This window comes from Propithecus coquereli, unplaced genomic scaffold, assembly GCF_000956105.1.
Source record: "Propithecus coquereli isolate 6110/MARCELLA unplaced genomic scaffold, Pcoq_1.0 Scaffold56, whole genome shotgun sequence".
Lineage (NCBI taxonomy): Eukaryota > Metazoa > Chordata > Mammalia > Primates > Indriidae > Propithecus > Propithecus coquereli.
In genome coordinates this window covers 6578765-6594708 of record NW_012151507.1, presented here as the reverse complement: position 1 = coordinate 6594708, position 15944 = coordinate 6578765, and the positions used below count along the sequence as shown (strand labels likewise).

The window sequence follows — 15944 nt, the reverse complement described above, 5'->3', positions numbered from 1 at the left end:
CTTGGCCCACCTCATCCCCAACCAGACAGCCACCCCAAGACCCTTCTAGCAGAAATTTTCATCCTGCCACTGTCATTTATGATAATCATGGTTTGCAGCCTATTTGTCTGGGGAAGGAAAGTTGCACTGACCAAGCTTATGGTCAATAGTTCCTTTTTCGTTTGTTTTTTAGAGACCAGGTCTAGCGCTGCCGTACAGGCTGGAGTGCGGTGGCACGCGATCATGACTCACTGCAGCCTCAAACTCCTGGGCTTGGTCTATCCTCCCACCTCAGCCTCTCGAGTAGCTGGCACTACAGGCACATGCCACCACGCCTGGCTAATTTTTTTTGTATTTTTTGTAGAGATGGGGGTCTCTTGCTATGTTGCTCAGGCTAGTCTGGAACTCCTGGCCTCAAGCGATTCTCCTGCCTCGGCCTCCCAAAGTGCTGGGATTACAGGCGTGAGCTACCATGCAGGACAGCAGTTCCTTTAAAGCAATTTCCTAGGGTCACTCAAAACCCTTAATAGGTGATCTTTTAGGAGGAATGTTTCAGATAATAAAATGGAAACTTTTTAATAAAAGTTTTCTGGTTCTAAGAAGTTTTTTCCTTGAAATGTTCATAGTCTAATATTTTACTTTTGACTTTCTTTTATAGTTGGAACTGGATACCATTTTAGAAAATAATATTAATGATGCAAATATGATGTGTGGAGTCAGGTTAAAGACCAAGCTAATATCCTGGCTCAAATGCTGAAGGATTATCTGGCAAGGAGTTTATTTAGAAGCTGCTGAAAGAAGAAGCAATTTACTGCTGCATTTATTTTATAAGCAATTGATGGACTGCTGTAAAAACATTTCATTTTAAGTAGTTGCATTATACTTGAGATGTTAAAAAATTTTTCAGGATAATGTAAGATATCCTAAAACTTATAGCCTACCAAATGAAACCCTTTTCCAGGGAGAGCAAATTATAGTAGAATACATTATCAAAAGTGTTGTACAACTAATATATTCCCATCTAAAGCATAAAGCCTATAATTTTTGTTTGTGAAACTGCTATAATTAGTGCTTCTCCCTGATATTTTCTAGAGTATAGTTATTCTCCCCTCTCCAATGTAGTAAATACTGAAAAATGGAACTATATTCCATAAATCTTAGTTACTGAAAGCAAAGTTTAGGAGAAATTAACATATTGCATAGCACTGTTTGATGTCAGTTTTCATTTCATTTTTAAAAGTCAAATAAAGTTGACTTTTATGGCTGTTTATTATTTGGAATCCATTATTCCTTTTCATCTCAACAAGACTTTGAAAGAATAAATGATACTTTAGGGAAAACCACAATAGAGGTAAGAATAGAAGGAAATCATATCCTCTTCATTAAGCAACACGTGACTGTATTTAAACACGTACTTAGGATCACTTCTATCCTGGAAGCGCATATTCGTTACATAATATCTTATATTTGGAAAAGAATACTCACACAAGGTTCTCACAGCTTCATGGCTGCTTAGTGACAGACCAGAATTCAATTTGAGGTTGTGACCCCTTTTCCTTAAGCTCTTTCGGTAGTTTTACACTGACATCATCTATGCAGGTAGAGTAGACACAGCCAAACAAAATGCCAAGGCTGAATGAGTGGTGCGAGGGGCGATGGATTTATTGAGGTTGGGGGAAAAAAATTGATGAATTCCATTTTGAATTTGCAGATTCAATAGTAGATGTTCCATTGGTCTATAAACACAAGACTCAAAGTTTGAGTAAGTAACGTTGGAGATTTAAACTTTGAACTGTCACCATTAAAACGCTGAAGCCAGACTCTCCATGAGAGACAAGGACTAAAGAAAGCACATTGGGGCTCGCAAAATCATAGGAAGGATTCTAGGATCCAGGCTTATAATGTAAAGGAGCAAAGTGGGCCAAGGTAGATGGGCACATCACGTGTTCTTCAGCTGCTCTTGCATTTTCATTATAGGAAATCTTATAGTATCTGTTTAGAGAAAAGTACTCATGACCATCCTAGCAAGAAGGAAGCCTCTGCCCTTCAGGACATGAGTCTAAACTGGTACTGCAAAATGCTACAACAGAATTCTCGGATCCACTTTTAACAAAGATTTTATTTGTCGATCCCTAAAAAGCAAAATCCAGAAAATAGCAACCCACTACAAGAACAGTTCTATAAGAAAACGTTTTTGACCACCTTCTCCTCCCTGCACGAGGTGTGCCCTTTGATGTACACATCACCAGGAGCAGCCCGACACGTGGCGACACTGTGAAAGGCACTTGTCAGATTGCTCACACTTCCGGGACACCTCCCTGGCAGGCAAGGGGAGCCTTTTCTGCAGTCTCCCCCTTTTGATAGAAGTTTACTGCAAATTTTTTTATAGCAAAATATTTGAAGGTCCCTCCCCTTGCTCTTCCCACTTGAGATATCTACTAGAATTACAGAATTGAAAAGGACTGTGATCAAAACAACGAATGTTAAAGAACATCTGGGTTACTTTAAGTTCCTGGGTTATATACTTGGATATTTACAGAGGAAGTTGAGCCTCAAATTCTATTGCTTCCAAAATGGGTAACAGAAGAGAGGATTCGATCAGAACAGCTGAAAGAATTGATAGCCATTCTATTATGGTGCGAAGCAAGCTTTCTTAACCATCAACCCATACTGCCTCACTGATCACAAAGCCCGTGGAGATCCAACATGATGTGAGTCTCAGATGTAGAACATATTTCAGAGACAGCCAGCAGAGTGCTGACATATGAACAGAACAGAGTGCTGGTGATGGCAGAGAGTAAAGAATCCGAAGAAACTTTTAGTGCCATTTTCATTTAATAAGCCAGTAGTATAGCAACCTAAAGACCTTGGCTACGATCACACCAGGATGTTTTTAGGGAGCTGCTGCAAGAAAACATGATTGGCAGCCGACATCCGCTGGCTCACCGCGCTACGCGAGCAGCTCTGGCACCAACGTCTCGGAGAGACTTAAGGCTGGGGTGTGTAGCGGAGGTACTTCTTGCCAGACGGGAGTTCTTTCGTGAAGACTCCTTTAGGGAAAAGTTTTTTGGCTTCCTCTTCGGGAATGGTTGGAAGGACCATCACGCTACCTCCTTCCTGTTGAAAGACGTGGAGAGCGGCGAGATTCAGTCTTACAGGGGAGCTTGAAGGTCTTCAAGAATTAACTTAGAAAAGTACCTACAGGTCCTAATGAGACTAATCAAATATCCTTTCCTCTCTGCCCCCTTAAGAATTTGGTTTCACAAGTTGATCTTTGACACTTTTGAGAGGTAAGCATTTCACCATCTTAACAAGAAATAGTGCTGCTGTAAACCCAGCATGGCTTGCCACACACTCTACCTTTCAACTCCCAGGGCGTATCGTGGCCTCGGGCCCTGTGCGATGAACCCCCCACTCCCACCCCTCCCTCCTGAGGCTCTTTTCCACGCTCGCTCGCTTGCTTTTTCTTTTTTTGACAGGCGCGCGCCATCATGCCCAGCTAATTTTTCTATATTTTTAGACACAGGGTCTCGCTTTTGCTCAGATTGGTCTCGACCTCCTGGCCTCCCAAAGTGCTAGGATTATAGGTGTGAGCCACTGCATCCGGCTTTGGCTTTCCTTCCATCCATCCAACATGCCAAACTCCTTGCAGATCAAGCTCCTTGCACGAAGGGCTCCTCCTGCCTGCAGTGCTCTTTCCGCACAGACAGGCGTGACTTTCTTCACGTCCTCCCCAGGGCCCCGTCAGAGAAAGGCATTCCTGGGCAACCAAATACAAAACTAACTCTCCCACCCCTGTGCTGCTATTCTCCCCACCTCTGCCTGACTATTCTTTGTAGCACCTGTTGTTACCACTTGACAGACTACATAAACTTGTTTACTGTTTGTCCCTCCCCACTGGAATGTAAGTTCTATGACAACAGGGACTTTATATTGTTTACCTCTTGCCCGGTGCCCACTGCCTGGGCTCAATCAATGTATGTTTAATTAATGGATACAGAATTTAAATGATTTGTCTGTCAGAAAAAAACAACAAAACAAAACAACAAAACCTGGTATTCAGGTTAGCATATTTTAAAAATGTAGCAATGTTAATATGCTCTTGTGGTATTATCCGTGTCCTACATATTTGCAGAAATCCTAGAGATTAAGTTTATGAACAGGTTTCAAAGAATTTTACATAGGTTTAAAAGACTGAAACATAAGAGAAATGAAATACTTCATGACATTAACACACCAATAGTTTTAAAGCTGTGATTGAAGAAAAATGGTCAATCAAGATTTTGTGATAAATATTTTACCATTAGGGAAGGGTTAGATAAGTTTTTTTTTTTAAACCTGTATTAGAAAAAGGAATCATTCTGACCAATTAATTTGTCCAAATTTTCTGAAAGTTAGAAAGCAATATAGGGGGTTTGTGTCTTATATAAAAGGTGTTAAAGACCTGGAAAAGGGCCTCTCAACAAATCTTAAACTTAGCCATGAGGAAAAATCCTCCCAGTTTGCCAGAAACAGCCCTAGGTGACACAGGGCCTGAAGGTAGCTATTTAGAGACTGGCCCTTCAGGCCTTCCACGCAAGTTCAATATCTGCTTTTTTAACATCTTTACCTTCCAATCAACTGGTGTGGCAACCCTCTTTTCCGCTGTCAGCTGGAGAGAGATAACTACTCTGAGAATCTCATCGAAGTTCCTGCCAGTGGTAGCTGGGTAGAGGATAGACAGCTTCAGTGTCTTATCAGGACCAAAAATAAACACCTGCAAAGCATAAAAAGGCATAAACAGGAAGAGTTCTTTGAGTGCTTTTGGTATTAAAGCCACTTAGAAAGTTCTGCAATCATTAAAAATGTTCAAGAGTGTAAAAACTAAACAAAAACAAAGCATCTAGAAGGATACACCAAACTGGGTGGATGGAATGTAGATCATTTTCTTCTCCAGGTTATTTTTCTAAAATTAGAAGGGAATCACCTTTGGTTCTGGCTGTCCCGGTAAGAAAAACTGATATGCAAATTTAATACAGGAAAGGCCCCAGGAAGGTACTATGTCAACTGGGGGTGATTAGCATAAAAATAATACTAATGGAAGTTGAAACCCGTCCTTGAAGAGTTGTACATTTATGCAGATGAGGGACTGGGCTTGTTCTCCAGTGGGTGGAGAACAGAGCAAATGAGTATTTAAAAACAGAGCTGACTTAATGGAGAAGGATATGGCCCATCACTAGAAAGAGAGGGCTCTCAGCAGACAGCCTATAGAAAAGGTTTCCTGATTCTAGATGACATCTGAGGATGTATTACTTATTTTTTTGTAGATTTCCAAGAACTATGAATTGAGCAGTTTAAAAATTTAGCTGGAAATTTCAGCTACTTTGTATCAATCAGTATTACAGATAATCCATGATACTGTCACCAATACACAGTTATTTCATAATCGTAGATATTCCCCTATTTCCTCTAGCTGGTCCGAGCATTTGGACATACGGCCTGATCAGTCATGCTGACTGCGAAGTGGGTTTCTACAGCTTACCACGCGGGCTGTCACAGGCATGCCCTTTTCATCCTTCTCTGCAGGGTCCAGCATGCCCAGCAGGATAGCAAGGTCCCGATCCTTGTCGTCGATGATGGGAAAAGGTAACTTTTCTGTGGGCTCATCACCATTGTAAGCATTGATATCCTGAAACGCAGGTCAAAGAGGACAGAGACATCTAAACCCAACACATCCTCTGAGTGTCATCAGTTAGCCATCTCCTTGCAAGACAGGGAAGACGACCATAATCGTAATAATTTTCTCTAAGCAATTTTAACAAGAAAATGAATAAATGAACACCCCTTATCATAATTATTAACAGGAATAATGGTAGGGTGCAGTACTTAGTTTATAACCATGGACAAAAGCCTTTTTCATGCCCAATTCTCTTAAATTTAGCATGTTTTTACTGCTTTGAGAAAGCAGCAGTAAACACTTTAAAAGTTGAATACAGTTAGATCCTAATACAGGGTACCTCTGTATACTCAAATACTGTAAAAACCATCAGAAACAATGGGTTCATTAAGTCTCTCGCATTTAGAAATGATAGATGCAAAGAAAATTCTATAGATCTGGTCTCTGCCTCAAAAGCACCCTGACTTAAACATTAAGTTACAAGACAGAGACTGAGAAATGGAAAAAAAAAAAAAAATCCCAAAACTTAAAACAAATACCCAAGAATGGAGAGTTAAAAATATACTTTGAGGACAAGGCTAAGGTAAATGGGTAAAATGGCAGAAGGAAACTTATACCAGGGTGAAATTCAAATAGAAAACAAAGGATTTTGAGTCTGAACTAAAGGAAAATGGTGTAGTTCCCTCCTCTGCTAGTAAAATTGTATTCATTCGTTCATTTCCACTTTTCCTGTCCCTGAAAGCTTTTGGGGAAAAACCCAGTTTCATTACTTGATCAAGCATTGATTTAGCACTGAATGTGGACTAAGCACGTGGATGACAAATGAGTAAGACATGCCTCCTGCCCTTAAAGGAACTTCTGACTTGGTTAGATAATTCCTATTATCAAATAGCAGCAAAAACAAGACTGTAATGTTTCACTGGCAGATTGTAAATGCTCAAGTATACGAACATCCCCATTGCTTCAGGAAAGGGGTAGGACTTCTACCTGGGCCATTGAAGATGGGTAAGGGTTTTCCAGGGAAAAGGAAGGCATTCTAGGGAGGAGAAACATTAATGAGACCTGTAGGCAAGCCTGTGCATGAATTATTGATAGAAGTGAGGAACTCAGCTGGGCAGAGTTTAGGAAATAATGGAAAAGAAGATTTAAAGTTTAAATAACAGGCTGGCTGTGGTGGCTCACGCGTGTCATCCCAGTGTTTTGGGAGGCTGAGATGTGAGGATCACATGAGGCCAGGAGTTTAAGACCAGCCTAAGCAACATAGCAGGACTTTGTCTCTACAAAAAAAGTTTTTTAAAAAATTAGTCGGGCGCAGTGGTGCACCCCTATAGTCCCAGCTACTCAGGAGGCTAAGGTGGGAGGATCACTCGGGTCCAGGAGTTAGAGGTTGCAGTGAGCTATAATGGCACCACTGCGCTCCAGCCGAGGCGACAGCAAGAACCTGTCTCTAAAAAAATAAACAAAAAAAAATAAAGTTGGAATAAGGTCGGTCTATTTATTATGTGGACCCTTGAAAGTAAAACTGGGGCTTTTCAGATACAAAACCTTTGTGGATTTCTCAACAGATCTGTGACAGGTAAATTTGTTAACGTGGCATTAACGAACTTGAACCGGGTAACAACAAATTCTAACATGTTCCCTAATTTTATTATCTTACCTTTCCTCCTGTTGTCACTGGCTGCCTATCAAGTGATCACAACTAAATAATAATCAAGATGATTTTGTGCTTCAGGTTTCCTGTGTAACCAGTTGTATGTAGTTTGGGCACTGCTTCTGATAGTTGGTTAATATTTAATGCAATCACAGTTCTGAAAAGCTCTAAGGCAGAAGTTCACCAGCTAAAATGAACCTGGGTATGCTTCCATACTTTAAAAGGTGTTATATAACGGGCTATAAACTCTTCCTTCGGCACTTTGTCATTTTAATTATTGCCATGCGGTAATTCTCTACCCTGCCTCTTGCATTACAGGCATTGCCTTATACCCATGAACACCAAAGAACCACATGCTTTGGCTTTACCTTCAATCAGGTTAAATCCTACTGTCATCTAGTGTCAAAAAGAACTTCGGTTTGAGGTTCAAATCACATTGCCACCATTTTCTAGCTGGGCAAATTTGAGCAAGTCCCTCCAACTCTCTGAGTGAAAAAAGTATTCTCAACTACAAAAATGAGCAACTGGAAATTGAGAGCAAAAACCATATACCTACCTTACAGGGCTCTGCTAAAACCTAATGAGAAACTGCCCATGAGAGTGTTGCAGAAATGTCAGTTACCATTCACTGGTAAGTGTGAGCAATGAAAAAAAAAACTCACCTCAAGAAAGATAATTGCCCTTTTTTTCCTCCTACACGTGACTCTTTTAGTCTCAGACACTTAGGACTAACTGGTATTATTAATAAATGGCCATGGGGTGCAGCCCTAGGTCACCACCTCACAAACAGTACATCTTTCATTCAGTTGCACGGGCTTCACATAGTGCCTAGGACACAGTGAGTGTCCCTTAGAATGCAGTTATCACTATTACTCAGTAGCACACTCCAGCAGAGTCTTTAAAATGTTTTCAAGGTTAGTTTAGACCACCAAATTTATTGTCCAAGTAAACCGTTTTTCTGAAAGTAGACAATTCCTTCATGCAACAAATATTGACTGGCCCCCTACGATATACTGAGTCGTGTTCTAGAAGCGCACAAACAGGAGTCTCTGCCCCTGCTGAGCCTATGCTCTACTGGAGAGAAACAAACAAAATAATATGCAGAGTATTTTAGACGGTGACAAGTGCTCAGCTGAAGGGGAAGTGAGTGTGGAAAGGAGGTATAATTTTAGATAAAGAGGACAAGAAGGGCTTTAATGAGGTGCCATTCGACTTGAGACCCAGAAGAGGTGAGGGGAAGCCAGAGAAATATCTGGGGAGTGCTTTTTCCAAATACGATTCTGGATAAATTTTGAAGGTAGAGCTGACAAGTTTGAGGATAAATCAGACATGTGATGTGAAAAAACAAGAGGAATTAAGAATGGCTCCTAGATTTGGGGCCTGAGCAACTACAAAAATGTAGATGCCATTAGCTGAGATGAGTAAAACCCTGGCTTTAAGAATGGGGCCCAGTTTCAGACATGCTAGGTTTGAGATAACTGGCTCTTCTAGGGGAGAAGCCAAGCAGGCAGTGGATAGAACAACCTGGAAGCCAGGAGGGTCTAGTCTAGAGATGGAAATTTGAGAATCATGGCATACAGGTGGCATTTAAAGACGTGAGTGGATGAACTCACCAAGGGAAAGAAAGAGAAGAGGTCCAAGAAACGAATTCAGGGCAACTTCAGCATAAATTAGGAGTTGGGAGATGATGAACAATCAGTCTAAGCCTGAGCAGGAACAGCTAGAACGTGGTGTCCCGGAAGCCAAGAAAGGAAAGTGTTTCAGGAGATGGAGTGATCAGCTGGGCTGAATGCTGCCGGTGGGGCAAGATGAGGACTGGGAACTGACCGCTTTCACTGTGTAGTCCAAGCCAAATTTTCAAATAACCAGTGAACTCTGAACCTGAGGCTTACTTGTACTTCTACCTCAAAAACCAAGCTACTCTCTGTCATTTTTAACCTGATCTATAACCTCAGGCTCAAAGCACGTGCCCATTCGTATACTATACCTTGCTCCAGGCAAGATGGTCCTCTACGCTGTCTATTGAAAGGGCAATCAGCTTAACATTCCTCTTGGCGAATTCTGGTGCCAGCTTTGCAGCTCTGCCAAGCTCCGTGGTGCACACAGGGGTAAAGTCCCGAGGGTGGGAGAAGAGAATGCCCCAGCTGGAAGGAAGAAAAAGGAGGTCATAAATGAATAAAGTCATTATCAACATCATGTAGAACGAAAAGCCACAATTTCTGGACCAAAACCAGGCTTGCTTTTTTAAATGGATGCTTATGACGACATTTACTCTTAACCTTTTCTGTTGAAAAATTCTTTTCAACCTTTTTACTTCCAGAAAAAGTAAATAGTCCAATTCAATCAAAGATGGGAAATTCAAGATGGTAAATATTTAAAAAGACTAATTTTAGGGTGTTGCCTCCTTTAATAACTATGGAGCCACCTTGACTCCTTTTCAGCTAATTAAATCTGTGCTACTTAAGCCAAGCTGAAATAACTTTTTATTTCTTCTTATTCTTTTCTACATGTATTTCTAGCATAGACCCTGACATTCAGCTCCAACAATGAATGGATGTCCCAATATGCCCTGAATCCAAACAAATGCCTGATTGCAATAATAAACAGATTATGTAATCTGAAATAAACAGGTTTCTATCCTCTATTTATATGTAAAATCACAGTTGACACTTGGCTTCTTTGAAGCAAGTGGACATAAAATCTTTTATAAAACTACTCTACTGATCTAACCTGCCAAACAAGACACCTGACACTTGTATCCTGACAAAACAACAGCACCTTAACAGTTTAACCTATCTTTTCATTTGCAGTTTCTTTTCCTTCATGCTTCAGACTAAGCAGGTAGAAAACTGACAACGTACAAGGTAGGTTTCTACAACTACAGATTCTTAGGAAAATACTAATATCTAAATCATCACTGTCTAAGGTTAAACTTGTATAGATTTTGAGCACGTTTCAAGCTGAGTCACCAAGAAATTTGGGGTACCATTTCCTTCTCCTTGGTGACAGAAACTACTTTTTCAACTGAAAAGGAAAATTTAACACTCAGTTCTCCACGTTCCCATTGACTTAGATCATCCTAAACTAGATGATTTAGGCAGGATTCTAAACTAGTAGATAACCAAATCTAGCCCAGATACTAAGGTGACCTCTCTAAAGTCTGGCAAGTTTCCCTGAGCAAAGAACAAAGCAAAGACAAGGGCACTTCCTTCCCACCCACGTTTGCCACTCAACTCCCAAGGTTTCAGGCAAGAAAAAGACCTTCTTCCGAAAAGGATGCTGGGCCCTATGGCCAGACTGGGAGGAAACACATAACATTTTTTAAGATTGTGGAGGTGTGCAGTATGTTTACTGTCTCGTCAAGGCAAATAACAGGGACGTACAGTATATTTTTTGAAATAAGTAACATGAGTAAAAATCTAGGCTTTCTATTCTATGGATAAGGACCCATTTAATGGTCAGATGAGACTTAGGAGAAGGTCTTCAGAAGTTGAGAAGAAATGGGACAGGGCATTTCTCCTTGTATTGTTAAAGGGGTAATGAATTAGAAAAGTTAGTTCTTTTTCCACTGTGAGTCAACAGAGACTGTTTTGCTGAATCATGCTAAGGAACTGGTTTTAAGCCAGTTTACATCCTTCCCTCCTTCAGAAGCCACACTCCAGTTTACACAGGGCTAGGAATAGGATAAACTCCAAGAATGTCTTACCTTGGCCTTCCTTCCCCTCTAAGTCTTCCTACTGCTGTTCATAAGAGTAATTCAATTCTTTCTCCCACTTTCTTCCTTTCTCATTTTCAAAAGACAAAAGGTTTCCTCCTTTAAGAGAATGGTCTGCACTTATTAAGCCCCAGAAAACCCCTGAAAAATGCGTTTCATTTAGTGACAATGTACTATGAGAAAGCTGCTTCTACCACACACAGAAGCAGTGATGAGGCTCAACAAAGCCACCTAAAACAGTACCCAAACCCCTTTAGTTGTTTCCAATTGTCAGGGGTAGGGTAGATAACTGTAATGTTTAAAATTATTTTATTTTTTTCTCCAAAAAAATGCCTGGATCAAAAATTGCCCATTTATTGATGGGGTTGTTTCATTTTTTCTTGTTGATTTTCTTAAGTTCTATATAGATTCTTGTTATCAGTCCTTTATTGGATGTGTAGAAAGCAAATATTTTCTCCCATTCTGTAGGTTGTCTATTGGCTCTAATGATAGTTTCCCTGGCTATGCAGAAGCTTTTTAATTTGATCAGGTCCCATTTGTTTATTTTTGTTGCTGCTGTGATTGCTTTGGGGGTCTTCTTCATAATTCTTTGCCTAGGCTGATGACTAAAAGAGTCTTCCCAACATTTTCTTCCAGAATTCTTAAGGTTTCATGCCTTAGGTTTAAGTCCGTTATCCGTAGTCGTGAGTTGATCCTTGTGAGAGGTGAGAAGTGGGGATCCACTTTCAGTCTTCTGCATGTGGATATCCAGTTTTCCCAGCGCCACTTATTGAATAGAGATTCTTTTCCCCAATGTATAATTTTGTCTGCTTTGTTGGCGATTAGATGACAATAAAGACATCTGCACTTGAATGTTTACAGCAGCACAATTCACAATTGCAAAGATGTGGAAACAACCCAAGTGCCCATTAATATATAAGTGGATTAATAAAATGTAGTATATGTATACCATGGAATACTACCCAACTACAAAAAACAATGGTGAACTAGCACCTCTTATATTATCCTGGATAGAGCTTGAGGCTATCCTTTTAAGTGAGGTATCACAAGGATGGAAAAACATGCACCACATGTACTCGCCATCAAATTGGTACTAACTGATCAACGCTAAGGTGCTCACATGGTAGTAATACTCATTGGGTGCCGGTCAGGTGGTGGTAATCCCATAACTAATGGAAGCGGAGCTCACTGTATGGGGGAAGGGCACGCTTGTAGTCTTGCTTGGGTGAGGTAAACACATTACATGTAACCAAAATGTTTGTACCCCCATAATATCTTGAATTAAAAAAATAATAATAAAGTGTAAATTCTTGGGCTCTCCTCCCCCTCCCCCCAAAAAATTGACAGTCTGACTTGAGATCATATGGAGTTTGGAAAAATCAGGCAAAAATCCACGTATTATAATGATATCAAGTGCTCAAATTTCTTTTCCGGGTAGGGCAAGGAATATTACACCTAACCCTAGGCAGACTTGTTTTATAAATGCAGATATTTTTCTCATCTTCCTACCTGCAGCTCCCTGAGAATGTACCACTTCTAATCAAATCTAGATAGATCCAGAGGCCAATAAACAACAACAAAAGTATGGTATTAATAGCTTAAATACTGACAGCATTTATAATTGTTGCTACAGTAAATATACTTTATGTTAGTATTTAATCCACACAAGCTAAGAGTTCTGGTAAGAGTTTATGTTTCGTGGGGGTGAGGTATATAGAAAAGGGAGGTAATACACTCTGAAAATCCCATGGAGTTTTAGAGAAATATTAATACCTAGATTCTCAGTATGAGGCTGGCCGTAATCTGTACTCCTAAAGTCTTTTTGTGCCTTCAAAGTCTGAATGTTCCATTTCTCACTTTTTGCTAACGTTCTCTCTTTTACAAAGCTTAATTTTTCCCTAATCAGTGGCTGGAAAATGGCCCTAAGGGGTTGTAAGGGAATAGGCTTGATATCTAAGAATCTCTCTTGGGTTCTCTGCATAGCCCTGTCCAATCATTCATTAATTTCATAAGCTTTTCTCTCTCTGCCTATATATACCTTCCCCTGTATATTGTAACCAAGGAGGAGGTGTCAGGAATTGTCAAGCCTGGGAGCACAACAGTGTAGTGGGGCCACTGGAACTCCAGAACCACAATATAACTAGACATGCCTGTAATGTTTCTAAGGAAAACTAAGCAACTTAACAGTTTGCTGATTCAGGACTTGTAAAAAAAAAAAAAAAAGGGGGCATCAATTTACTCCTAGTTGTAACAGCATGATTGTGAGGCCAAACCAGGGGTTATCAATTTGGCTCTCACCAGCAAGGCCACGTGCTGGCAGCAAGGCAGAAAGGGGAGGGGGCAGTGAGGGGCACACCACTGGAAAACAGAAAGGTCTCAGAGTGGGGGAGTGCACATCCTGGAGCCTGGAACGACCCACACTGGCAAGAATAGGTAGGTCACCGCAGCTTAACAACCTCAGAAAGCCCTTCCTCAGTGTTACGAGTTCTGGAATGAAAGACGCGCCTACACACAGTGTTCCTGGTTCCTCCCAAAGTCGTTATCACATCCTATCTTGGCCACTGGAGGAAGCTCTGGACAAAAAGTCTTTTGGCTACTTACTTGGCAGCTGGTGGTTTTAAAGTTTACATTTTGAACCAAGAAGCCTGCAAATACCACTGCAGCCAGCAGCCCCTTCAGATAACACTTCGGGCCTCCTCTAACTTGCAGCCGGCAGCAGAGCCCTCTGACTTCGGCCTTAGTCACTCCTGCCCTAGGGAGCAAACTCCAGAACGGACGGAGGGAGGGCGGTGCGACCCTGGGCACGAGTCCTGGGAAGTGACCGCAAATGCCACCCCGCCTGTGCGCCCTCGCCTGACCACGCTACACTTGCACAGCTTAGTAAGTCAAGTTAAACAGACAACAAACCCTCCTCCGCACGGGCCTCGAGTTCCCAGGGCCTGCGGAACCCAATTTTGTCCCCCGCACTCCCCCAGCCAGCACGGCCACGCCAAGGGCAGAGAGACAAGAGATCGAGTGACTTGCGCAGGGCGGGCCGAAGAGCTGCCGGTCCCCAGCGGCGCTCGGTAGACGCGGGGCCGGAGCCACACGGCGAGAGGCACGAGCGGGGACCGGAGCCGGAGGAGGCAGGCGGCACTCAGCGGGCTGCGCGGTGGGGAGGACGGAAGGGAGAAGAAATAGGGAAGGCACCTCCGAGTCCGGGCGTAAGCGGGGCTAGGGCAGGGCTACGCGGTGGCCACTTACGAGTCTCCCAGATAGTCGTGGAAGCGAATGCGGCCGACGGTGGTATTGGCCTCGAAGTTGGGAGCCTTGTCCCCGAGAAGCAGACCTCCCGGCATGGCGGCGGCGGTGACGCGGGAGGATGAGGAGCCGCAGTTGCGACAGCAACCAGTCGCGTTCGGCCGACGGAGGTGCGGAACCCGCGTGCGTAGGAATAAGTGGAGGTGAGGGGGCGGGGCCTGGCAGAGGGGCGGGGCCCAGGAGGCGGGGCCACGGCCGGCGCTGGCGGAGGCGAGGGGCGGGGCAGAGCCAGGGGCGGGGCGCGAGCTGAACACCCGCGACCGCGGTCCAGTGCACCGCCAGGCCTCGGACCTGTTAGGATTCTCGGGCCCAAACGCCCGTCTCTCCGCACGTGACGCGGCGCTCAATACGTCGCCCCCTGGAGGCTTGGGGGTGCGCAAGGTTGATCTTGCAGGGCGCGTGGGCTTTAGGGGTGAGAGGAAGCGGAACCCTGGTAAGAAGGAGAGCCCCAAGGTGGAGAGTCGCCAGGCCCGCCAGGCTGCGATGCGCGCCGCGCGAATCCGCGCAGACCCTCGGGAACGCGCCGATGGGTCATGCAGTAACTCTTACTCTCGGCCAGCTCCCGGCTGAGGGGCGCCCTTTCGACAGCCACCCTTGTTTTAGTGTGAGCGTCTGGAGACCTGGCCGCTCTAGCCAGTCTAGCCATGATGAGGATGTGGCAAGACCCAGTAGCGTGGGTGAACTTATGTCAGAGGAAGTGGCTTTCTTATTGCAGCAAAAATTCCCGTACCAATGTCAGTGCTAGGGTAATGTAACCAAACTTTAATTTTTATTCTGCTCCCTACCCCCAGTTTGTTATGAACCATAAAATATTCAACACAGTTATCCTGAATTCTGAATACAAATTTTAAAACATACTTGTTTAGACCCAGTGTGTGTGCAAGTCGACTCTGTCACCCAGGGAGGTGGGAGGTTTAGATTCCTTTATTGCTTTTCTCAGTGCCAAGCACGAGATAAGATGCCTGTTCTCTTGGAGCTTTCCTTCTAGTGAGGAGCCACAAATGGCAGCAAGCACATAATTAAACAAGAATATATTAAAGAGCATTAAGTCCTATTCAGAGAACTAAAATAAGTTTATGTGCTAGAGCAGCGGTCCCTAGCCTTTTTGGCACAAGGGACCGGTTTCATGGAAGATAATTTTTCCATGGATTGGAGGGGGGTGGTGTGTCGGAGCTCTGCGGCCCAGTCCCTCATAGGCTGCTGACAGAGGTTAGGGACCGCAGTGCTAGAGGGTAGCTGGAGGGATCTTTTGGATTGGGTGGTCTAGTCTGAGAAAGCCTCCAGGGTAATGTAGATAAACTACTGAGCACATGGTAGGTGCTCTGGAAATGGTAGCTGCTATTTGGATGATGGTAATGGTTCATGCAATAACTTTTACTTTGCCTACTACCCAGGCCTGGTCATACAATGAGAGATACAGTCCCTCCTCTTATCAGGAAGGTGGATTTACATGCAATTATGATAAACTTTAGGGTAAATGTTGGGGGTAAGTACAAATGGTTTGAGTTCAGATCTGGGGAAAATCCTCTGGATGGGGTTGGCAGGCTTGTGGAAGGTGCATGGCAGTGTTGAGTAGTGACTCACATGCTGTGATTTGAGTTTTCATCATGGTGATGTGTTGTGTGTGTGTGTACATGTTAGTC

The 15944-nt window shown here is 43.0% G+C and overlaps 1 protein-coding gene across 1 annotated transcript; it reads right to left on the bottom strand.

Moving 5' to 3' along the window:
- Nucleotides 1-2795: 2795 nt before the first annotated feature.
- Nucleotides 2796-14455, bottom strand: PRDX6 (peroxiredoxin 6). Its single transcript, XM_012657757.1, has 5 exons — nt 14245-14455; nt 9274-9430; nt 5501-5647; nt 4589-4735; nt 2796-3096 (listed from the first exon to the last, which is right to left on the bottom strand). Exons 1-5 carry the CDS (start codon nt 14337-14339, stop codon nt 2968-2970), a joined length of 675 nt encoding a protein of 224 aa, XP_012513211.1. The 5' UTR covers nt 14340-14455; the 3' UTR covers nt 2796-2967.
- Nucleotides 14456-15944: the final 1489 nt, after the last annotated feature.